Here is a 23320-nt window from a genome sequence, read left to right as displayed (position 1 = left end):
TTTCGTTGTCCAGGATCAGGATGCATCTGACAGGATTACACATGGAAATAAAAATGTAATCCAGAAACATTTTTACTTCGTTTTTGTATTGCCGTTCACCACTGTTACTGATAATTTAATTTCTTACTGTCTTCTAATTAAAATTACACCAACACCTGTTTTTAAAAAGCTAATTTTAGTGTTGGCACAAATGATATAGGCCAGGGATCCTCAGTCCTGGTCCTGGGGACCCACTGCCCTGCATGCTTTAGATGTTTCCCTGCTCCAACACACCTGATTCAAATTGTCAGCTAATCATCAAGCTCTGCAAGAGCCTGATAATGATTCATTTGAATCAGTTGTGTTGGAGCAGGGAAACATCGTAAACATGCATGATTAAAGAAACTCTGATATAAAGTAATCTGCAGCATTATTAAACCTTGTTACCTGCTGCAGTATTGTGGCTGTAGTCAGTAATTATATCAGAGCATAATCTTATGCCTCATAACCTCATGAGCAGCTGCTGTTGGATATTCTACAGGTTTTCCTGTCTTACTTTTACGTTTTTAAAAGGAAACTCTAGTAACTCGATATATAGTACAAAGCATATAAATACAAATATGTGCTTTAAACAGCAGCATCAGGTCAAATGTGTCACACAGAATTAGTCGGCATAGAAAACACTGCAGCCTTGTGTTAGGTCAAACAGACACACAAAGCAAAGCACACGTTAGACTCTAAACACAGGTCAGTACAGTATGAAATGAACAGATTGTTTTATACACAGTCAGAAAATATAGAGGGAAGAAAAAGGTTTTTTTTGTTTTTACTCAAATTGTTTCTGCCATCTTTACTTGTGTTCATGTTCAGTGGACTCGACTGATTAATTAATTATTTTATCCGTATAAAAAACTTTCTACAGGGTACAGCAGCATCCATATAGAAAAACAAAAATGTTCTAATTGCTCATTAAATCTGAAGTCACAGATAATCACAGGTAATAAATGAGTTGAAAGGTAATTAAGTGAGCATTTAACCGAATTACCTTTGAGGTTGACAAAAGTTGTATCAAATTGTGGAAATATTGTTTTTTATATAAGGTTATACATTCATTCATTAATACCTGAATTAAGAATCTCTTATATTACATACAAGTACAGCATACACATCTGTGTATGTACTGTGTATGAATCTGAGTCCAACTCTAACATGACAAATATGTCATAGTGTGTTTTGATTTATTTTAACTATACTCTACATGCTATCATCACTTCTGACAAAACGTATTCCAGTAAAGAGGCAGATACAACATGACAAAGAAAAGCAGGGATAAAGACGGTTAAGATATGAAAAAGTTTGATTAAAAACAAAAGGGTAATAATCAAATAAATACATACTTTACTCTGCAGGAGAGAGACAGTTCACATAATTAGTCATCTCAAAGTGAACAAGTGAATTAAATACAACCTTTAAAATACATTTAAAGGTTCACTTTATTTCAAAATTGGTAAAAAAAAAAAATGTATGCTTTGGTCAACTGTAACAAACATATCTTTTTTTTTATTTAGAATCAGAACAGAAAATAGAAAAATGTGAACATGAAGGTGTTTGTTCAGAAACCACTTACCTGAGCAAGTTTCATCATCATATGAGCAAAGACGTGCAGGAAGCCCACAACGGCATCCCACAATCTGCTGTGGGCCAGTGACTGCTGGTTTCCAGTGCACGGACCCTAATGGAAACATGAGGATAATATTTTCAGTGGTTTCATTACTTAAGGAGATCAAATTTATCTTCTTCAAAATATTCTTTTCTGAAAATCTGTGCATTATATTGTTATAACAGCTTTGAGCTTGACTTAGCTTTCTTGTTATTGCTTCATTTCACTGACTTCAGATTTTGCTTTTGGAAATTAAAATTGTCCTCTATATACTGTTTTCTTTTATTTAATCAAATATTGAATCCAATTGGGATTAAGAAACTCTTTTCCAAGAGCGACCAAGACAGGCAGCAGCACAAATAAACATCAAAGTTGCAGACATCAAAGACAACGAAAAACAAACAAAATGAGAGAGAGAACAATTTAACTTAATAACTAGTTCAACTAATGATAGTGACATTCTTGGAAGTCTGCCTCTACGTTTTTCATTTTTAGTGAGCGTCAAGCTTCAAGTCCTTCCGTAGCTCCTTCTACTTTGAGCTTGACACTTTGTAATTACCCACACGTAAGCATAGTAAACAGTGTCAAACATCAGTGATGCAGTGCTAGGTTATTACAAAGTAGATTTAGCCCCTCACTCTGTGTCTAGATTATATGCTGTGCAACTGACCAACCAGGAGGTGGAGGTGGATCAGCACACCTGATTACAATAAATAGGTCGTTATCAGGCTTCTGCAGCTCTTCCTGATGAGCTGACCATTTGAATCAGGTGTGTTGGAGCAGGGAAACATCTAAAACATGCCCAGGGCAGTAAGTCCCCAGGACCAGGATTGAGAGACCCTGCTTTAGACCATGCACTACTGATCGTTTAAATAGAGCCCCATGTGATTCTTTCTTACCTGGATGTACTCAGTCAAGCTGTTGAAGACCTGTTTGGCCACAGTCATTGCTTTGGAGAAGTTCCTCTTACCAGGCTCATCGATGATGTCTTTACCAGAGTAGTACCAGTAAAAGTCACTGATCGACTCCTGTAAAACAAAAAGGAGGAGGAGATTCTTTTAAATTTCTAAATTGTTCCAGATAAAACATTTATACATCGTTTTATGTATGCATCTGTTTGGTTTTGGCTTAGAATGAACTTAAAATTAAACTTACATACATTTAATTTGTTTATTTAAAAGTTAATTACAATGACCTCTGTTGAGGAGTTTTGTTTTTTCAGCCATTTTTTTATTGTTTGTTTGTTTGTGGTGTGATTTTGATTACATTCTTTGGTGATGTACTAGATTATGGGCCAAGGAAGAATTAGATTTTACTGGTGAGCTGGACAGGATCTGGAGTTATTCTATCGAAGATTTGCAAGACAGGTGAGTGTACCGACACTGTGGCAGAGGTTTATTCACTTTGCCTGGTTTCTGTAGTTACATTGTAATTTTAAGTGTACTGTTTGATCATCAGAGGTTCACAAATCTCTCAAACATGCTGACAAATAAACTGAAATGTACTCAAGCAAAGTGGGATTTCACAATGTCTATACATTATTTAGAGGTAAGAAGTTTGGAGACAGTGGGACTGAGGTCACAGTATCATAATGACCTGTAGTCGCAGCAGGTAATCCACAGTGCAGATGATGATATTGATGGTGGTGGTGCTGCCTGTCTGAGTTCTCAGGTAGTTCTGAAAATCTGAACACAGAAAACATCAAAAACAACAGTTTTCCACTACTGAAATTGAACAACACGCAAGTCTTATTCAGGTAGAACAGATCAAATGTGAGGACAATACAAGTGTACCCCCCGTATTTTCTACATGTAAAGTACAAACAGGCATAGATATAGTTTAAGTTGTTTATAGTAAGTAAACAAGCACTCTGGCAGCTGGAAATTCACTTAAAACCACTCCGATGTGTGGAGAAGAGACGGCCGTGTCCTTCACCGACTCACCGTTATTGTGGCCTTCACACAGAAGCTGCAGGAAGCGGAAGAGGTCACATGTAAACTCATCGTCTGCCATCACTTTCTCATCTGAACAGAGGAACAAAAGAAAAGCAGATTAATCTAATCTAAAAGTCCTCATGCAGGGTACAATGTGTTATTCTATTAGATTACATAGTTACAACCAAGTACTGCACAAGAGATTAGGTATATTAGAAGAAAATACCAGATTTGCTAATTCTGCCGTTTTGTCTCATATTACTGTGTTTAGAAATATGAGTTTTGTTTTCTTTTTTTCCTGTGTAAGATATTGATCATATTACTTCACAACAAAAGAAAATAACAAGAGATTAATTACAATACTTGGGTATATTTATTAGGTATTCCAGCTATTATTTTACTTGCAATAAAATAGCACACTGGTAAGAATCTTTAGCTTAACAAGTCATTTGATCTGTGTTAGGGCCTGAAATCACATCTAAATCTTTGTTTTCACAACAAAGAGTAGTAGCAGTAAATGAAAATCTGAATCTTAATCTTAATAGAAGTACAGCCTCTATTACAATAAAAATATTGGAAGGAACACTGTACTAGAAGATGACTTTTAAGAAAACACTGTCAAAATCTGAATCCAATGACTTGTTAAGGAGGATTAGATTTTTAGACTATTAGTCTAATATTATTAATCTGTGTTAAAATTTCAAAACCAGCACTGGTGAAATGGTGACTATGATAATACAGCCTTTCACTTCAACTATGAGGAAACACAAGTAACACTGTGAAGCAGGTCAACATTAAGAGGCAAAGCTGTCATCAACCAAAGCAGGAGTGTGTGCATGTGTGTGTGATGACACTGAGATACATTGTCCAGTGGACAATTTTGTCCATCATCTGACTGTGTGTGTATGTGTTTGTGACTGTAAGTGTAAGTTTGAGTCAGCTCATGCCATTCTCCGACTGATTAGATTATGTTAGTAAAAAACACAAAAACCTCTGAGTCCCTGTCCATTTGTCAGCAGGAGAGGGAGGTTTTAACAGAAAACAAGTTTTCAAGTAAATTCAAATACACAACAGGTCACTTCACATTGAAATGGTGTTTGACATACACAGATAAATGAGGACAGAAAACCCACGGACACACACATATTTACATACAAACACCCTCAAGGACACAAATGTGACGTTGGACACATGGATAACATCAAGGCACACGGTCATGCAGGACAGATCAACTGAACTCTGCAAACTTCAGGAAGCTAAAAGTTTGGATGTTGGGGAAACTCATTTTTATCTGATACTGGAAAATGCAGATTTGGTGAGTTTGTCCCTGTAGTTTTCAGAGTGGGATTAACAAATAACAACTTGTTTTTTTTTTTACATGTGAGCATTTTAAATCCAATCAATAACAAAATACACATTTTGGTCTTAGATCGTTCTTAGCATGCTAGCAGAGATGGGGCGACTTAAAAAAGTACTTCTTTTTATCAAAAAAGCACAAACATGCTCAGATTTGATCATGGCGGTCGATAGAAAAAAGAACAAGATCATCACAACATGACATATTCTCCAGGCACCAAACAAAACATTCGGTGCTCTCACATTAACCTGGCGATGTGTTATTTCCCTCTGATAAAGAAAAGCCCATTGTGTTGTTTAATGTACAGATAAAGCAACACCAATCTGTAATTCCTTGATACGGTAAATATTTGGAGTTGATCTTTTCATACCCACACAATGTAAACCCAACAATAACTAAGTTACAACTAAGTTTACATGGACACCAACAATTCAAATATGGCATATAATCTGAATTAGACATTAGTCATTACGAGTGTGATGTTTATAGCAGTTGTGAACAGAAGTCTAAATTCTGTTTTGTTTTACACAGCAGCACACAGTCGGATTGCAACTTTCTCTGCTGTGACAACATAGTCCAATTACGGTGTGTACATGTCTACGTATGTTTATTATTTTTAGGTACACTTTATAGTACTATTAGAACAGGGACAGGAATGGAATCGACTGTGATCCTCTGCTGATGGAGCTCATCTCCTATTTGAGTTATTTGAGTTGTCTCTATCATTTTGAACTGCTGCTCACTGGATATTTTCTCTTTTTTGGACCATTCTCTGTAAACCTGAAAGATGGGTATGCATGAAATTCCCAGTAAATCCGCAATATCTAAAATACTCAGACAGACAACCATAACAAGAAAAACAAAGTCACTTACAGTAAATCAGCTTTTTCTTTTCCCATTTTAACAGGTTGTTTTGACCATGTCACATGACACATGATTGTCTGATTAGATATCTAACATTAACTCAAATCAGATATAATCTGACTAAAGTGCATACATATCTAAATAATGTGACTAAGATCCGACCACTCTATATGTCTTAACCAGATTTTTTCTTATTCTAAGTATAACCTTATTCAGATGAATTAATATGAGAATATTGCTGTCCATGTAAATATACTGCACATCTGTTGCTTATGTTCTCATTGCCATGGAAACACAAAAGACTAAACAGGGAATTATATTTGGCAAAGAAAATCCTGTTGCCTTGGAAATAGCCTACAGATGAAAACAAACAAAATGATCAAACCCAAAGAATTTGTGTTTTTCTCTCCAGAGACAAAATGATTGGAGACAGACAGGGGTTTAGTGGAAAAGACAAAACTGAGGTGGCATATTATTATCTCATGACAAATATGGACACAGGGCTGAAAAATGTAGCCATGGAGACTATTGTTAAATAATAACATATCTTTAGCAAACAAATGAGCGGGACTACATACAACAGAGACAACAGGTTATGAGTACAAATACATAATTACTGGGTTGGTGATTAATTTTGCACTAAATTATTATGTTTAATTACATAACACATATTACATGTATGGTTTTGAGGTTTTATATGCCGTGGTTTTAAACGTGTATTGCCGCAATGTGGAACAATTGTGGACATAGGATTACATACTGGGAGAATGGGGCTAGTGAGAGAGTCACGGAGCTCAGCGAATTCCTGCTGCAATTCATTTCACAGTTTTTAGGACACCGGGTCAGTTTGTCGCTCTACGATCTATTTGGGAAAACTAAGTGAGAGGGGGAGAAGGAGGGTACTGCCTTGACTTTGCACGGATCTGTCCTAAGACTGAGTTGACAGAGTTACAGTAGATCTGTGATATAAACACTCAAGGAGGAAAGTCAAGCTTTACAACCACTTGCTATGCCTGAGTAAATCTACAGCTACATGTGTATCATTGCGAGGTTTCTGTTATATGACGTAGGAGTGAGCAAGTGAGTGAAAAGCTTGCTTTCACTAGATCCTTGAGTGTGAAATGAAATGCATATTAAAATCACAGCAGGGAAAAGGCCAGTGAGGTGTTGACTCAAAGTTCAAAGAGACAGAGGACATAGAGGAAGTGAAAGAGAGAAAAAAGGGAAATATATGACAGCAAAGTTTCATTTACCACGTTCTAGCTTCATATCTGAGAACCGTGTGAGCAGCAAAATGACGAGAGGGGAGGGCATGGGCATGAGGGGTAAAGGGTTGAAACGGGCAAAATGAGCGAGACGATGGGGGGGAGGGGAGAGAAAGACAAAGAGAGACGCAGTGAGTGCAAAAATCTCATGGCTGTCAGTGGATGATAAACAGTTTCATACATCAACATTCAAAAATGCTGTCATGGATTTTAACACCCCTGACACATTCACATGAGAACATACCTGCAACCAAGACATCCGCAAACAGGCACGTTCAAACACACAAGAAAAGACACACACCAGAACTACAAAAATGTCACAAACTCACATGAAATGAAGTAGGAGAACAAAAACATCTTGTTTTTGTGTGTGTGTTTGTGTGCCAATGTAAAAGTCTGTATGACTGTGTGTTCACATACACAGCATGTGACAGCAAGAAGCTGTGGACCATACTCACTGGTGCCTTCCTCTGAAACCATCCCAAGTCCTTCAGCCTTGTTCTGTCTCTCAAATGCATTAAGATCCAAAACGCTGTCAACGTGAGAAACAAGCAGTCACTTTTTTTTTACGATATGCACACTATGCTTACACTCTGAGCTTCTAGAGCACAAACAAGAAGAAATGTTGCATGAGAATCCACCACAGACCTGCAGGTCTGCATCAGAGCCTGAACACTAAGGAAAAATCCCACATCCTTTTTATCCTTCAGATAATCCAGCATTCTCTACACACAGACACAAAAAGAAACACAAACAACTCATCATGTCAACAGAAAGCTGCTGACAACATTGAGATCTACAGCAGCACTGATGTTAGGCTAAGAAACAGAAAATGGAATCTCATTAAAATATGGTACAGACACCTAAAGTGTGGCTCCATTTACCTGCTGTACATCACTGTTGCCGCCATTGAGGATGGAGATTCCTAGTTTGAGAGTGGAAGAAACCATGGCACCAGGTTCACCTGCAACAAGTGGAAACATTAGTGGTTTGGATCCAATATTTCACCTCACAATGAAATCAAAGTAGAGTTGGTTTAAATTATATTTCAGCAGCTCATATCACTTCTGTATGGCCTGGGGTACAGGTCCACAGCCACAAAAGTTTTGAGTGATTTTATTTGTATAGATTTTAAATATTATGACTCGCTATCTATAGGACCATGCTTTGGTACAATGGTTGGAAACCCCCTTCACACACCTAGAGCCACCAATATCTCTTGAACCGCCTCTAGGTGCAGAATAATGTGTACAGTTATTGGAACTAGTCTATAGTGGAATAGTTGTGATGTAATATCATCATATATTGCGGTGTGTAACAGCTACCTTTGCAGGCACTGATCATCTGTAGCACCATCTCTGCAGCCCCACGGTTGTGTAGACGGGACTGTTGGTACAGAAGCCTCTGTTTCTCCATCTCCTTTTCCTGTGGGGCAGAGCAAGAGGATGACAGCTGTAACCCTGCCAACAGGGACTGCACTGCCCCCCGCACTCACTCAGTCACTCAAACACACACACACACACTTGGAGCTCAGCTTGTATTAGCGACGGTAATGGTTAGTCCGGCTGTTGACGTCTTGTAAAGGCAGCAAACACTCGATTGCAGCAAACATCTTTTTCCGAGAGCACAACATACACTTCACCCACTCTTCTGAGGAAGCAATATACATTTCATGAGTACCACTTACACCATGCACTTCCCCATTACAACCGTACGACATAATGCTTTATCTTATACGACCTGAAGTGCTGCAGTTACTCTGCCTGCAGCAGCATCAGTCAGTTTCTCTCTGCTTTTATTCACTAGTGTGAAGTCACAAGAGCCACAGAGTTCTTAATGTACTTGAATGAATCAGTGACTTTGACTTGATATTTAAGTTTCTAATATTTAACTACTTCAAGTAACACTATATATTAGCTTGTTTAAATGTGTTAGACATTGTTTGCTGGTGTTACTACATGATAATACGTAATGTGGCTTAGAAATAAGTTTTATTAGACTATAGAATGTTTTATTACGCTGCATATTATACTTCAAATACAAAACTCAAGTGATTCAAAAAGTGGGGCAGTTGCTGAATTCAGTTCACTTTCATAATTATGCTTTCAATAACAGTAAAATACTTGCCAATGTATCCGGAGTAACAAAGGATCAAATTGAAATGATGTTATTATTATATTTCTGTCGAGCTAATGGCTTGAATCCTCATGTTCACACCATATTTGATGAAATACTTATATTCATATACTTATATGGTGCGTCAGACATGATGGAGATGGATTCACGACAATGCAACTGTATTAAACATCTCCATCCTGAATATGATAGCGGTTAATTGTATTACAGTTTCACCGTACATCTGCTATCACCAACCATCCTGCTGACTGAAGAGGTTACAGTTCATCCACTCACTGCATACCATGCATGAGGCATCACCCGGTCCTCCCACATCCCACCCCCCCACCCCCCCCGCCCTCCCTTGTAAGCCTGAACGTGTTTGAAAATGGATATGGAGCAACTTTTTCTCTGGTTACAGAGGTCTGTGTGTGTGTGTGTGTGTGTGTGTGCGTGTTTGTCTGGACGTGTATTTCCTTTGCTTGCGTGGGTGTGTGCCTTGTGGTCGTATGGTGACTGTGCAGGCTTTTACCGTCATCCTTCGTGAGCACAGAGAGGGAGTTGTCAACAGTTTCCAATTCAAAGTAAAGACAAACAAAAACAGTAGCACATCCGATGTTAGAGTTTCAGGTGAGTACGTCAGAGTGAACACAGCCTGATTAGCAGGTGAGTAATGGAGGGTTAAAGTCAAAAATGGGTGGTGCAAGTCTGAAATATAGCTCAGCACAAGAGAGCTGGTTCTACAGTTAAAAAACCTGCTGAATGATTTCGCTTTAAAACTATTATTATAGTTTCCAATAATAGCTGCTCAATTCAGTCTTGGCTGACAGCATCACATCTCTGTGGCACATATCAAAAAATACATAATAATTATCTGAATTTGACAAAAAAATACCCTAAACTCACTAAGAGAGAGAGTGTAATGCTGCCACCCAGGAAAAGCCATGGGTCTCTAGATCTACAACATTATAGTGCCCAAACCTCCAAATCATATATACTGTAGATATTCATTCCAATTGCCAAACATATAAAGGGGATGATTTACTAGTTAAAGCTGAAATAGACAACTTTTTTTGGGTTAAACTTATCATTATGATGTTAAAAAAGACTAATTATAATTATTGAACCTCACCAAGTCAAGTTTTCTTTGATAACTCGAGAAAGAAACTGCGTTATTCCACATCCAAAACAATACAGAGAATAGCCTTCACCGAGAATCTATAGAGGTTTTCATGCAGAGGTTACTTATTATGACACAACATCGGTGTCTTGTTAACGTTGTGTCTTTACATTAGTGATCAAAAATTAACTGCTGCAGACACACAGAATGTGTTTGTTGCCTCTTCACATTGAACTGTCTAAGTGTTTGAATACGCTTTAATATATTTACAGCAACATTTTGGCCAAAAAAACCCTGTTTTAATGTGGGTAAACAGCAATCAAAATCACTTGTGTGTATTTATTCAATTGCTGAAAGCTCTCCTAGCGCTTACTTCTAGCTCTTGTTTGTACCCAAATATTGAAATGCACTTATTGTAAGTCGCTTTGGATAAAAGCGTCTGCCAAATGACATGTAATGTAATGAAAGATACACATTTAGTTCATATTTTAAAACTGGAAGTAGAATGTGGTAATTCGTGAAAGGTCTCAGTTAATCAACCCCTTACAAAATTCAGAAGCACATCAGGCTTGGGAATTGTGATTCTGAAATTAAGCAGCTTGCAAAAATTCTAAACTGTATTTTTTTTTTTACCTGATGTTAATTTTGTTGTCTTAAGTTGCACCATCTCTCTGCACTCAAGTCATGCAATTTTAGGAAGAAAAATAAATTGAGTCTGAAACAGTGAGTTGACTGGTGTCCAGCAAAGGCATGCACAGGTCAGTCCACCACAGCAGGAAATAGACAAGTAGTGTGAGTGAACGAGGAAAGCCAGGAAGAGAGAAAAAGAGAAATGTTTGGTGTCGGGGGGATGTGCGGACTGTGATGACATATCGTGGCGGGGAATCGTTTCTCCGCTGACTCCCTTGTCTCCCTTCCCCTGGTCCCCCCATACCATCTCTGTCTGCCGCACCTCAAAGGCTGGCTCATCCCCCTCCTGCTCTTCACCTTCGTCTTCCTCACCAATGTGGCAGCTCTGAGGAAGAAGACAGCGAGTCAGAGACCAAGTCCAAGATCATTTTAGACTCAGTAATCTAACTCCAAATTGCAACACAGCCTCATAAAACACGATCATGTACATGAGGTTTGCATTTTGCAAACAGATTGACCTGCAGTTACGGATAAGAGATCTGCACACATTTACCTTTGCCATAATATCAGCATAAGACATATAAAGATGATCGATGTCCAGTTTGCTGTAATGACACAACACAAAACAGGAATCGGTGAGTCTCACTGAAGAACAGCGCACAGAGGTGCAGCAGGAGCGAGGCTCTTACGACTTTTCTGTGAGAGCTGTACGACTGAAGTGAAGAATCAGCTGATGAAGGGGGTCAGGCTTCGTCTCGGTCTCCTCTTCCTCTTCTTCCTCTTCCTCCAAGGCTTTCTAATTATTAGATCACAAATTGTGATTAGAGACTTAGTGTACAGTCTACAGTCTAATCTGTGAATCATTTGCCAAATGCAGTTTCTCCTCTTCACACATGGGAAATAGTGGTTGAATAACAGTTGAGTAAAGACTGAATACAGTTTATCTCCAGTCTTCTGTTCAGGATGTATTAGGTGTGTCTAAAAATATGGTTCATGATGCTCTGGGACCATAGTAAGCATAACTCCAAAAAATGCTGTGATGATATCAAAACTGTCAGTGTGCGCTTACAACAGTTTACCTGTTCACTCACGAGTGACTGCACCTGCTCCTACACTACTGACCGCTTTTGGTTTGCAGCTGAGATGTCTTTGTCCCGAAAACGTGTCTTTCCTCGATATAAAAACACTTAGAAAACCACTTTATTTAAAGATAGGGAAATGAAGTAGAGCAAAAGAACAGAAAGAAGAGCAGACTCTTGTTTGATGCAAAGGCCGTAGGTACTACTGATGGAGCAGAAGAGAGGGCAGGATTATGTTTGAAGTTTGATATTGGTGCGTTCATGTTAATATTCTGTACAAACACGAAAAAACAGCGACGTTCAGTTGCCAGTTGCCACTGATGTGTCCATGTCTATGTGTGCTCGGCTTCTTCACCAGTGTCTCAGAGCAGAGAATGTTGATGAATTTTACATGATATGAAACCTATGTTTTCAAAAACGTAGTCACTTTTTTTACTTATTCAAACACGTTTTCCTGTGGGGTGACAAAGTCAGAAATACTTGTATCACTTCACACAATCTTTGAAGACTGACTTACCGATAAGTCGTCAATCATCTTGTCCTCAAATGAGTAACCCTCAGTCTCTAACCAGTTGCGTTTGTATGCATCCAAAAACATGTTCGTTGCCCTGTGCCTGTGAGACAAGAGGTCATGGACACTCGATTAGAGAGGGCTACAATGGCTCATGTAAACCGTCTGGATTTTATTATTGCACATTTGTTTTTATGAGCATGAAATTATTACGTGGGGATGTTGTACAAAGGCGTCATCCTGAAACACGCAACCACTGCCCTGCGGCGCTGTTTGGACAGCAGCTTGTGCCACACCATTTTCTTTGACTTGAAGGGATGTTCAGTCTGAAGCAAAAAATCTTACTTACAACAGCTTTTCCTTATATTAGACAGTGAATGAATACAAAATGTTGCCTAAACCTTGTGTGTCATGAGTGTTTTCTATACTCACCACCTCAATGTGGTAAAGCACAGCAGACACCTCTTGTACCCTCTTCACAACCTTCTCAGGGTCCTCGGCATCTTCAGCTTTTCCAGACATCTCCTTATAAAGAGACATCTGCCAGCGCATAGCTGGATCTTCCACCTAACACCAAGGAAAAAAATGGAAAGACATAGACAAATGTTGAGACATTTGTAAGCTTTATTCTCTCATCAATATATTTAATACACCTCAACAAATTGACTCACCTTGCCTTGAAGATGCAGATTGTTTTGCAAGAACTCCCTCACCTCTTCATCTGTGTCTTTCTACAAGGAAAAATCCATTCTTTTATATTTTGAAACTATAAATGAAGAAATGTACCAATTCTATTCAGAGCGTTGCCTTATCCCCACATCAATTTACCAGTGAGTATCTGATCTTGGCGATATTGATGAGCTCCTGGTCTGCAGGAGAGCACATATTGAGGCCAATGGGAAGCATCTTCTTCAAGGCTGCTACAATAAGGGAGGTCTGTACAGAGTAACGGTCTCCACGCCGCTTCTTCTTAGTGCGCTCCTGTTCTGAGCCTCCGGACTGAAAAGGGGAAGGAAAAGTTTCATTTACAACTCACCACATCTCATATACCAAAAAGCTCCTTCTCAAAAATATATTTTATGACACAAAAAAGGCTATTTAATGTAGGGAAGAAGAAAAATGCACAGTTTGAAAGAAAGATTGCTGCCAGTAACATTTTATGCAATAACATGCTGATACAGTGAATGAATAACTAAGTTAAATATACTTTACCTCATGTGACAACAGAACAAACAACTACACTTCTCTCATTTACAGGTGCGTCATTGCTGCATATGCTACAGTTGTCTCACACATTGCAGCCTCACTGTTAGTAGTGCAGTGGCCAGTAGTACAGGGCACGTCCTGTCTATTCAACAGCATACAGAGCAGCACAAATCTATGGGGTCAGCTCCATCGCCCTAGAGCTCTTCTCACACACTCCTGTCCTGGGGCTGCCAGTGCTCATTACTGTCTGTTGTCTGGTCTCCCAGCACCCTCTCTGCCCTTGCTTCGTTGGTGTGTGGGTAGAGAAAGGCGATGTGATGATCAGATAACAGCTCACTACAGTAATGCCCAGCTGATAGCCACGGAGAGGAGGTTTTCTTGTTTATCTTACAGAAACCATGTAAAACATCAATAACACTGATTTAATATTCAATGATTTAAACTATGTGATGGTGTCAATGAATTAGACATGGAGTCCAGTTAGTGAAAATGATGACAGCTTTGTGGTGATGTCGAGATGTGTGTGACAGATGGACCAAGCAAATCTAAGGGTAGCAGTAAAGGATGGTATGACTTTTTGGTGTAAACATTGGACAGAGAAGAGACCCCCAGTGCAGGAATCTTTACCTCAAAAGAAGTAAATAAATAAATCCAAGCAACAATAAAAAACATTTTCAAAATCACAGATGGCACAGTAGCACGGGCTCCACATCTGTATCCACCAGGGACGATCTAAAGGCAAACTGTTTATTAATCAAACAACAGTAGAGTGATGGTGCTCGGCTGCAGGAGTGCACGCTCCAAATGAGATACACAACCGCTCGACCGGGCGCCATGAATCCTCTCAGGCCAATCTACAATCTACTGCAAAGACCTTTCATCAAGCCGCTCCAGACCCTTGCTCACATATACGTATATAAACACACACACACACACACACACACACACACACGTACCCTGCACACACACACAGTTAGCAGTTTCATCTACATCTACGTTACTCAGTGTACCATTTCATCCGTATCACCCTGTTTGTATGTATGTATATGTGGTGGTATGAGTGTGGTATTGGTGTCTGTGTGTAAGGAGAGTTGTGGTCCATAGCTTGATGAAATGCCCCCCCAAACTCAGGGTGCCATGCGATCAGCACAGCGCTCGTGCACAAACACAGTCTAACCTCTCCGTCTCCGGCCTAGTGGCCCAGCGTCCAACCCCGACACAGGATATAAGGAGAAAACACAGTTAGCGACACTCCGACTTCTATCTACAGATTAGGAATACTTCCTCTTACCGTGTCCTGGAAAAGAATGTAATTTACTATTTAATACCCCCTTATTCTAGTGTTCTAATATCTACTGCATATAAAAATACCATCACTATTTACAGAATAATCATTGACCTGACATTCTTATCCAATTTAAAGTAAAGAAAGGAAATAAAATAAAAAAAACGGGTTAAATATTCCCCAGCTTGAAATGGGTGGTTAGTCAAATATTAATTATTAGAGTTTAGTTTCTTAATGAGTTTCAGCTCAGGATATAAATAAAACATCTAAGTCAGGAACAGATTATGTTTAGGCAGGCCGTCGATGTGCTTTTCCACTCTCACCTTGGTCATCTTGCTCTTACTGTCAGCAGTCAGGAAGGACATGTTGTTGATTTCATTCATCACCACGAAGTTCTGCTCCTCTCGCTTAAAATTCTGCAATAAAAATCATCAAAGAAAAACATAAAAATGTAGAAAACAAGACCATGTAAAATAACGTAAATAAAACCAGAAAAAAACAGGCAGACAAGGCCAGACAACTCACGTGAGATTTAGACCAGAAAATGAAGACCTCTCCCACCATCCTGAACAGTTCCTCGGCATCTGGATCTGGACAGGTCAGCCACCTTGCTCTACAGACACAGACAGCAATGGCAGAAAAACATTCAATCAACTGTTGGAGTCCAAGGTGAGGGTCATTATGTGACTTGAGATGCTGAGAAATGATGTTAAGTATGACTAAGGCTCATTTCTGAGTTCCGAGTCAGAGGTTTCAAGTGGAATGCTTCCTCAGGTGTGAAAACACTTGTCAGTCGCACACATATTACTGTTCTGGTATTGCCAACAATATTGTTTTTCAACTTCTTAACAGGAACCAGTCAACTCAGAGGTGAGGTCAATCCCAGTTCCGACTTCCGACGTAAATGGAAAGAACCATAATAGATTGTGGTCAGCTGATTACAGCTGAGGCATAAAACTACCACGTCCTACATGAACAAACATGCTCACTGATGTTGAGTCACTTAGTAGGCTAAAAGGTCAAACAAAATTTTAAAGTCGCTACCTATTATTGTCCACATAGCGGATGAGTAACGGGTAGAGAGCATACAGGTCCCGACACAGCACAGCAAACTCATCTCGGATGGTCCCATTTTCGCTGTCCACCTCTGTCTTGCCCTCCATACGCAGATGATCCTCTTCTGCAACAACTTTCCCTGAGCGCTTCTTCAACTTTTCCATGGTGGGGATGAAGTGGGATTTAAGCATCTCTGGTTTAGCCCTGCTGACGATGGGCTGAGCAAACACTGGGCAAGGGATAGACAGGAATCAATGGTTAAAAACGGGAGATACGTTTCTGGAAATTAGATGGACAAAATATAACAGCATATTTTAGCAATTTTTAGATAAAAATACTAAAATGTGTGATTCTCAAATCATTGAAATAATGGATAATAAGGACTAGGCCTGTACAACTGACCATACTAAGTTTTATGCAAAACATGTAATACATGCATGTTGGAAACAATTCATATCTTTAAGTTTCCATTTCTGAACTATGCACCATGAATATGTTTCAGTATGTAGGGGGGAACAATATTCAAATCTATGCTTTTATTTATTTAATTGTTTATTTATTATGACCTTAAATTTGAGTACTGCTGTGCTTTCACAAAATCTGTCATTGGATTCGCTTGGTTGCAATATGCAACTTCTTATGCAACCTGGTCCTTTCAATGCTATTGGAGCAATGCTCCATTACATTTTGAATCTATTATATAATAAATATTGAATTGATGTAAAAAAATCTATCACAATACCAGTCAGATGAATCCTATTACATTTTCGCAGAAGTGTTCTGCTGTACTGGCATTAACTTGTGTTCGGCAAACAAACAAACAAACCCCTCAGCAACCTTCAACTCACCCAATCAGAGATGTTCACCACAGAAATTCTCCTCAATGGTAACTAATGTCACCTGAAAGCCCAGTGTCTCATCATGGAACCTAAGCTTTCTCACCTGCCAATCTCTTCATCCAGGAGGCTTCGTCTATACCCAGGTTGTTGACCACAATCTTCATTATGCTCCCCAGAAGATGGTTAAGCTGCTCAGAGGTGACAGCTGTGCAGAGCTGGCCCTCCTGCTCAGGGAAATTCTCCAGGCCTCTTTCCCACCAGCGTGGGAGATAGTTACACAGCATTGGAAGGGTAATTTCAATCACGTGGGGCATTTCTGTGTAGCGAGCACCTGACTCAGCCAGATCATGGATTTCCTTCATCAAGACATCCAGCTCTGGGATGTCAGTGCACAGCTCCTCCACTTGGTTGGGGAGACCCAAAACTGCAGATGAAGACAGGACATTTTGACAAAACAAATAGAGTGGGAAAATATTGAACATACTTAAATATACATGTATAATTAACTGTAAGGTTAATGTGGTAGTAAAGAATAGAGTACATGCTGAAAACTTACTTGATCGCTCTCTGGGAGTCTTGGTGGTGTAAACAGAAAACGTGTTGAACTCATTCAGTTCTGGCTCCAAGTAGGCTACTGGCATTGCCGCTGCTAAGTGGGCCAAGCATTCGCCAAGAGCTGGTCTCTGTCTGTACAAGAGAAAAACAAGTAAAATTAAATTATACAATCAATCACCGAAAACATCAATTTTTCATTTCCAAGATAATTGTGCAGATTTTCCTCTGAAGCAAGCCTTTCAGGATGAAACTTCACATTTTTGGTCATATATATGAAACCAACTTTATTTGACATCCTATATCAATGCCAGTTAAATAAGGAAATTTGTTTTACAGACAGAGAGAGATCTTCACTTACTTCTCTACATGTGGAGTCTTCACAGTGCCCAGAGAGTAGATACTGCACATTAAACGATAGCAGGATATTTGCAAGTCGTCCACTGAGGGAGTAAAAAAAAGAGAGGCTTTGCAGTGAGTCTTTTGATGAACATGCAATGAACAAGACAGTCAATGGAAAGAAGCACTTCACTTACAAATGACGTCATCTCCAAACTGGTGCTGGGCAATATGGTCAAACAGTGAGGTGAGGACGGGCAGCAGGGCCGTGGTGGTGTAGCCGATGTTCTGGGCCACACCCTTAACCTACAGGAACACAAAAAACATACACAGATACAGATGTTCAGGAAAAGTGAACAACAATGTGAAAACAGCCTGAAGCTACATGGTGCTGTGTCTGACCTGGTTTCGGCTTGACAATTTGCCCAGCTTTAGATTCTCTACCATCTTCTCAATGTCGTCTGCAGCACTCTCAAAGAACTGACGCAGACCGGCCTTCACAATCTCAGGGCCTGATTTCATGACAGTCCTAAAAAAGGTTTGAGACAAAAAAAGAACACGTTTTTTTCTGTTGTTTTCTGTCTGACTGGAGTCAGTGATGTTGGGTGTTCACAAAATAGGTGGTGAGAGCTACCTGGCGTCCAGTGACCGTGACAGAATGTGCAGGCAGTTTACCACTGCATTGGAATCCGTTCCTGAAAACAGCATAAAAAGATTGTGTTGTCAGAGCAGCGCCTCTCCACAAATCCACTGAGATACAATTACAGATATAGTAGTGTGTTAGAAAAAACTGAAAATGCATAGAAATCACTCCTTTTTGCTCATCACACAGAGTGTAAATTATGTAACTGAGACAATTTAAACAAGTTATTATGAAGCAGTGATCCCATGTGCTCTTCAGTTCACCATGTTAGGATCTGATATGGATAATTTCCATGTAGTAGAGCAGTCACGGTGGTGCACATACTACACAACGTCGATAAGTCAGGCTAAAGGGCACAGACTCGGACTACATCCATACTACTATGTCTTCATTTGAAGGATGGATTTCTGTGTTCCGAAACCTATGACAATGTGAAAGTGAAAGCGTTACTGGAAATTTTAATTCACAGCTGATAGTCAAGTCTTGGCCGATACAAATGAATCAGGAAGTGAATGCAGCTAAATGCATCATTATTTACAATGGTCTCTGTTTATGCCCGTCCAGTCTAAAATGCAGCCCCAGAGATTTCAAAGGAAAACAGAGCAACAGCATTATTTTCAAACCTCTCATTTTTTGTGACTCTGCAAAACCAGAGTAGAACTTGTGCATTTTTAAATGAAAATGGAGTAATGTAACCTCAGTGTTAAGTGCTTGCGAGTGTCTGGAGACCACTGAATACACAAGAGTAGCTGACTAATAAAAACACATGGCGGTGAAAGGGAAGGATAATGAAGATAAAGCAGGTAGTGCCTCATAGAAGCCAGGCTAAGAGCACATCACACAACAATACAGTACAATACAGTACAGTACAATACAATCTGTAGATACCTGACACAACTACAGACATCCATGCTTAAATCACTCCCAGTTTGTGAGTACCACCCTGAATTTAGACAATCTTTACAACTTGTGATCGCAGAAAACATCAAAGCCAAGCAGAAGCTGAGCTGAAGAGAGAGAAGCATTAGACAAGGAGATAAAGTAAGGAGAGAATATAAGTGTTGGAAGATGGACTAAATCTGAGACACAACACTGATTAGTATGAACATGAGAAAGAAAAAACATCCCAACAAAAGAAAACATATACAAAGGGACTGAGGTGGTGACAAGGCATAACGCCACCATGCAGATTTCTTACCAAAAAGAGAAACTCTGTGCCTCACCAAAGCAGCCAACTTACAGAAGATACTGAGGCAGGAGGAGAAAAGAGGAAAGGTAGGGAGAGCGAGGGAAAAAACAGTTAAGGGTAACAGGGAAGGAAAGATGTTTGAAGTGACACAGAAACCAAAAGGGAAGTGAAGGATATTGCACAATAAAAGGGAGATGAACAGATATGAAAGAGGGAGAGGACAGACTCTATCATACAGTACCAAAGTACTAAAGGAGAGGTACATGGTAAAGTTACATTACTCCCAGAAGATACTTGTCATTTGATGACATACATACCTTGCAATCATCTCCTTCTCCTTATTGGAGGAATGTCCTCCACTTCCCAGGACTTTTGCAGGTGTGGAGAGGAAGTACAAGCAGTGGTTCTTGAAATACTGATTAACCAGTGGCAATAGAATCTGTAAGAATCAAGATGACATGTGAATTAAATCAATAAACTTTCTATGAAACACACTTGTAAATAGTTAAAATCCTCCATGTTTCATTTAAAAATGTAAGACTTAAAATCCAAAATTACAAACAAGAAGCAAACACATGGAAGCATCAGGAATCTCACCTTGGCAAAGAATTTGATCTCCTGCTCGTGTGGTGACTTCTCCACTCTGCCACTGCTAACCACAGCCTCTGTTTTAGTCAAAACAAAATGAAAAACTATGTCAGGTCTTTGTCATGAGACATGTACATACGTGCCACCAAAATATAAGGCAAATCACGGTACCAAGATGAGCGATGAACTCCTGCGCGATGTCCATCCATTTAAGGAGCTTTTGGAGGAAACCGTAAGCAAAACGTTTCTCAATAGAGGAAATGTCCTGCTCCATGTCCTTCATACCCCTGAGCATGGAGACAAAATGGAGGGGAGAGAGGTGGAATCATTTAGTGATGCACAGTCTAACAAAATAAAGGTGTCAGAGATGAGGTTTCCAACATTATCTAACAATTTAAAGGGGAACTATCATAAACTATCATAGCGACATTTTCTCCCTACCTAGTTACAGCATATCCATTGAGCTGAAGGAACTTGAGGAGGTCCTGGGCCTTCTCTCGGTCTCTGGCCTTCTCCTTGGCCGTCAAGGTGTCATAAGGAACAAGCAATGGGTGACTGCCACAACCTAAAAGGAGCACAGACGGTTAAAGAACTACAAAGACTGCAAACCATCGACATGTAAAGTTGATGTCGTAAAAATGTCTTACCTTTGGCCTGTAGCTCCAACTTCTTCTTCCTGCCCCAGGTGTTGTGATAGTTTTCTGCCAGCTGTTCAGCCATAGACTGTATGGAGGTAAAAAAAAAAAATGCTCTGTCAAGTTCCAAACAAATTCAAAATATGACAGGTAAAAGCAGTGACAGGTGAAAGAAAGATACAGACCTGTAGCTCTCTGGACAGGGCCATACCTGCGAGATCTATTGGCTGAGGGCTGTAGCCATGACTGGGATCATAAGTGGCCTGACAAAAGTGAACACAGTAGAACAGGTGAGGTTTATGGATCTTTAAATAAACTCAGGAGGTTATTAGAAAAAAATGTGGAAAAATTAAGAGTGATGTTAAATGTGGAACCAGGACACTCGCTCTTACCCATAACGTGTCTGTCAGCAGGGACAGAAGTGAATGTGTGTGTTTTACACTTTCTTTATTTTACTTTCTTTTTCCAAACTGACATTTTTTGTTTGTTACTGATCTCCCACCATACCAAAGTCCATAAAGAAAATGTGAAATTTTACACCTGCGTACATGAGATTTCTTTATCAACTGGTACCTCCATTAGCAAGCTCAGTAAATTCAAATGTGTTATCTTGTGACTTCAGTGTTAGACATTCTTTGTTTGGATTTACCCAAGTACACAAACTTACCAAACAAGGCAGCATTAGACCAGCAGCACTGGTGTCCCAGTGAGGTAAAACACAGATTTTCTACATGGACTTTGGTGTGGGTGAGTGAGCATTTTACAAACTTAAGTTTACTGCTGGAAAAGTCAGATTTGTATAGATTTAATGTGATTTAAAGTGTCAAAAATGCTGAAAAACATCCTCTTCAGGCATTCAGTCACCATGATACATAGGAAAGGGCAGATGGCTCAATAACCTGCCAAGTAAAGAAAATACAGCCTTTCCATGTGGTTCCGATTAACAAACCATCTGGTGTATGAGATCAAAAACAGAGCCCCTTTTTTAATAGATTCATACACCATATGTATAAGAATGTCTATATTAATAGTTAATCTAGACCAGTGTGAGATCTCTCATTGCCTTTTCTGGAAGAAAAGACTGCATGTGACTACCAAATACTAGATGTATGAGAGATACCTGTGCAGTTTGGGAGATCTTGCGTGTGGCAGCCTTCTTCTCTATATCTCCTTCGCCGTCTCTGGCTTTCTCCAGGGTCCACTCCCATGCCAGCATGGCTTTGACGGATTCTTTGATTGGCCAGCGATAGATCTCCTTGTCCTGAAAAACAAGTAGCAGTAGGTTTAAAACTTTGATACATTCAGACTGTTTAAGACTCTTTTCACAAGGATAATAAAAAGGCTAAGTTACAAATAAAAGTAGGTAGATTATGAGATGATTGGTGACAAAGTTATTACCTTTTCAGAAAAGGTTTTGTATGGCCGGAGCATTGGGTGGGTCTTAGCATTCTCATCTAACACCTCTCCATAAGTCCAGTTGTTCTGAATCTGCACAGAAAGTTCAAACATTCAGACAATCATTACAAAGTAATAACAGTTTCAAATAAGACATGTGGTCTAAAATCATATCAATGGCAATCCATAGTTTTCTTAATTCACCTTTTCAAAGGCCCATCTGTCATGGGTGTGCTCTGCAAACTTGTTGATGAAGCCATCCAGCCTCTCTGGGATAATGGTGCTGTAAGGCAATTATCTCATGGTAAATACAGCCCACATTATATATATATCTTTATAAAAATTAAAGCATCAAAATAGTTATTATGAATCCTTAAATAAATTGCACAAATGTTAGTCAGCGAAAGAAGGTCACTTCTCATTTCACAAAACCTTAATAAGTTTTAAGAAACGTTATATTTAATTTTCTTATACGTATTTGTATTTTTTAGAGCGGGTCTTTGCGAAGTACTGTTTGCTGGATCTGTACTGGAATATGTGCCTACTTGGTGGTCTCCACTGGTTTGGGATCAAAGTTGCCTTCAGCATCCACAGAGGCCTTTTTCTCCGTGTGAGAGGAATAGGTGGCATCCACATAGTCAGGAGGGATGGCACCTGCTATACCACAAAGGCAGGGCATGGCGATCTTGAAGAGTTCTGCATCGAATTTCTAGAGTTTGGGAAACATGAACATGAACATGAACATGAACTTCATCCTTGTGACAGTGTAAAAAGGACTTGGCACTTACCTTGTGTGCAAGAGATTCAAAGATTCCCCAGAAAAGTTTACGGGAAAGATGCAACTCTTCCTCTGAGGTCACACCAAAGTTGGCCCATCCATTAGGCAGGCAGTAATACTTCCAACAGCGCTCATAGTGATTCGTCAACAGCTGAAAAGATCAAACCACAAAGATTAATCAAGCTAAAGATGTACACACTTCTATGTTAATCTATGCTTCTTAATTAGTGTTTAAACTAAACAACACATGTGCGTATACTGCATGTTGCATTTTTTTTTTGTGTACATAATTTAAATGTAC

The 23320-nt window shown here is 39.4% G+C and overlaps 1 protein-coding gene across 4 annotated transcripts in view; it reads right to left on the bottom strand.

Annotated features, from left to right (window-relative positions):
* The window catches only part of ryr1b (ryanodine receptor 1b (skeletal)), a 68818-nt gene that overhangs the window by 9290 nt on the left and 36208 nt on the right, over positions 1 to 23320 (bottom strand). Inside the window, exons 51-88 of one of the 4 annotated variants that reach the window (XM_058634117.1) lie at positions 23030 to 23170; positions 22787 to 22950; positions 22446 to 22524; positions 22245 to 22334; positions 21967 to 22107; positions 21032 to 21109; positions 20859 to 20934; positions 20653 to 20776; positions 20383 to 20498; positions 20221 to 20288; positions 19941 to 20062; positions 19633 to 19682; positions 18426 to 18486; positions 18194 to 18320; positions 17989 to 18097; positions 17814 to 17895; positions 17457 to 17587; positions 17004 to 17324; positions 16050 to 16290; positions 15531 to 15618; positions 15329 to 15421; positions 14898 to 14912; positions 13343 to 13513; positions 13186 to 13245; positions 12947 to 13081; positions 12728 to 12840; positions 12521 to 12617; positions 11614 to 11720; positions 11478 to 11529; positions 11229 to 11309; positions 8385 to 8484; positions 7944 to 8023; positions 7708 to 7784; positions 7518 to 7591; positions 3583 to 3663; positions 3236 to 3324; positions 2539 to 2667; positions 1607 to 1711 (exon numbers count right to left, since the gene is read on the bottom strand). In XM_058634117.1, coding sequence (XP_058490100.1) covers positions 1607 to 1711; positions 2539 to 2667; positions 3236 to 3324; positions 3583 to 3663; positions 7518 to 7591; positions 7708 to 7784; positions 7944 to 8023; positions 8385 to 8484; positions 11229 to 11309; positions 11478 to 11529; positions 11614 to 11720; positions 12521 to 12617; positions 12728 to 12840; positions 12947 to 13081; positions 13186 to 13245; positions 13343 to 13513; positions 14898 to 14912; positions 15329 to 15421; positions 15531 to 15618; positions 16050 to 16290; positions 17004 to 17324; positions 17457 to 17587; positions 17814 to 17895; positions 17989 to 18097; positions 18194 to 18320; positions 18426 to 18486; positions 19633 to 19682; positions 19941 to 20062; positions 20221 to 20288; positions 20383 to 20498; positions 20653 to 20776; positions 20859 to 20934; positions 21032 to 21109; positions 21967 to 22107; positions 22245 to 22334; positions 22446 to 22524; positions 22787 to 22950; positions 23030 to 23170 — 4068 coding nt within the window. The remainder of the gene's footprint in view (positions 1 to 1606; positions 1712 to 2538; positions 2668 to 3235; positions 3325 to 3582; positions 3664 to 7517; positions 7592 to 7707; positions 7785 to 7943; positions 8024 to 8384; positions 8485 to 11228; positions 11310 to 11477; positions 11530 to 11613; positions 11721 to 12520; positions 12618 to 12727; positions 12841 to 12946; positions 13082 to 13185; positions 13246 to 13342; positions 13514 to 14897; positions 14913 to 15328; positions 15422 to 15530; positions 15619 to 16049; positions 16291 to 17003; positions 17325 to 17456; positions 17588 to 17813; positions 17896 to 17988; positions 18098 to 18193; positions 18321 to 18425; positions 18487 to 19632; positions 19683 to 19940; positions 20063 to 20220; positions 20289 to 20382; positions 20499 to 20652; positions 20777 to 20858; positions 20935 to 21031; positions 21110 to 21966; positions 22108 to 22244; positions 22335 to 22445; positions 22525 to 22786; positions 22951 to 23029; positions 23171 to 23320) is intronic. The other 3 variants (XM_058634120.1, XM_058634118.1, XM_058634121.1) reach the window with 3 other exon arrangements.

This window comes from Solea solea, chromosome 7 (assembly GCF_958295425.1).
Source record: "Solea solea chromosome 7, fSolSol10.1, whole genome shotgun sequence".
Classification (NCBI taxonomy): domain Eukaryota; kingdom Metazoa; phylum Chordata; class Actinopteri; order Pleuronectiformes; family Soleidae; genus Solea; species Solea solea.
Note: the sequence above shows the minus strand (reverse complement) of the source record. Positions and strands in the feature narration are given on the sequence as shown.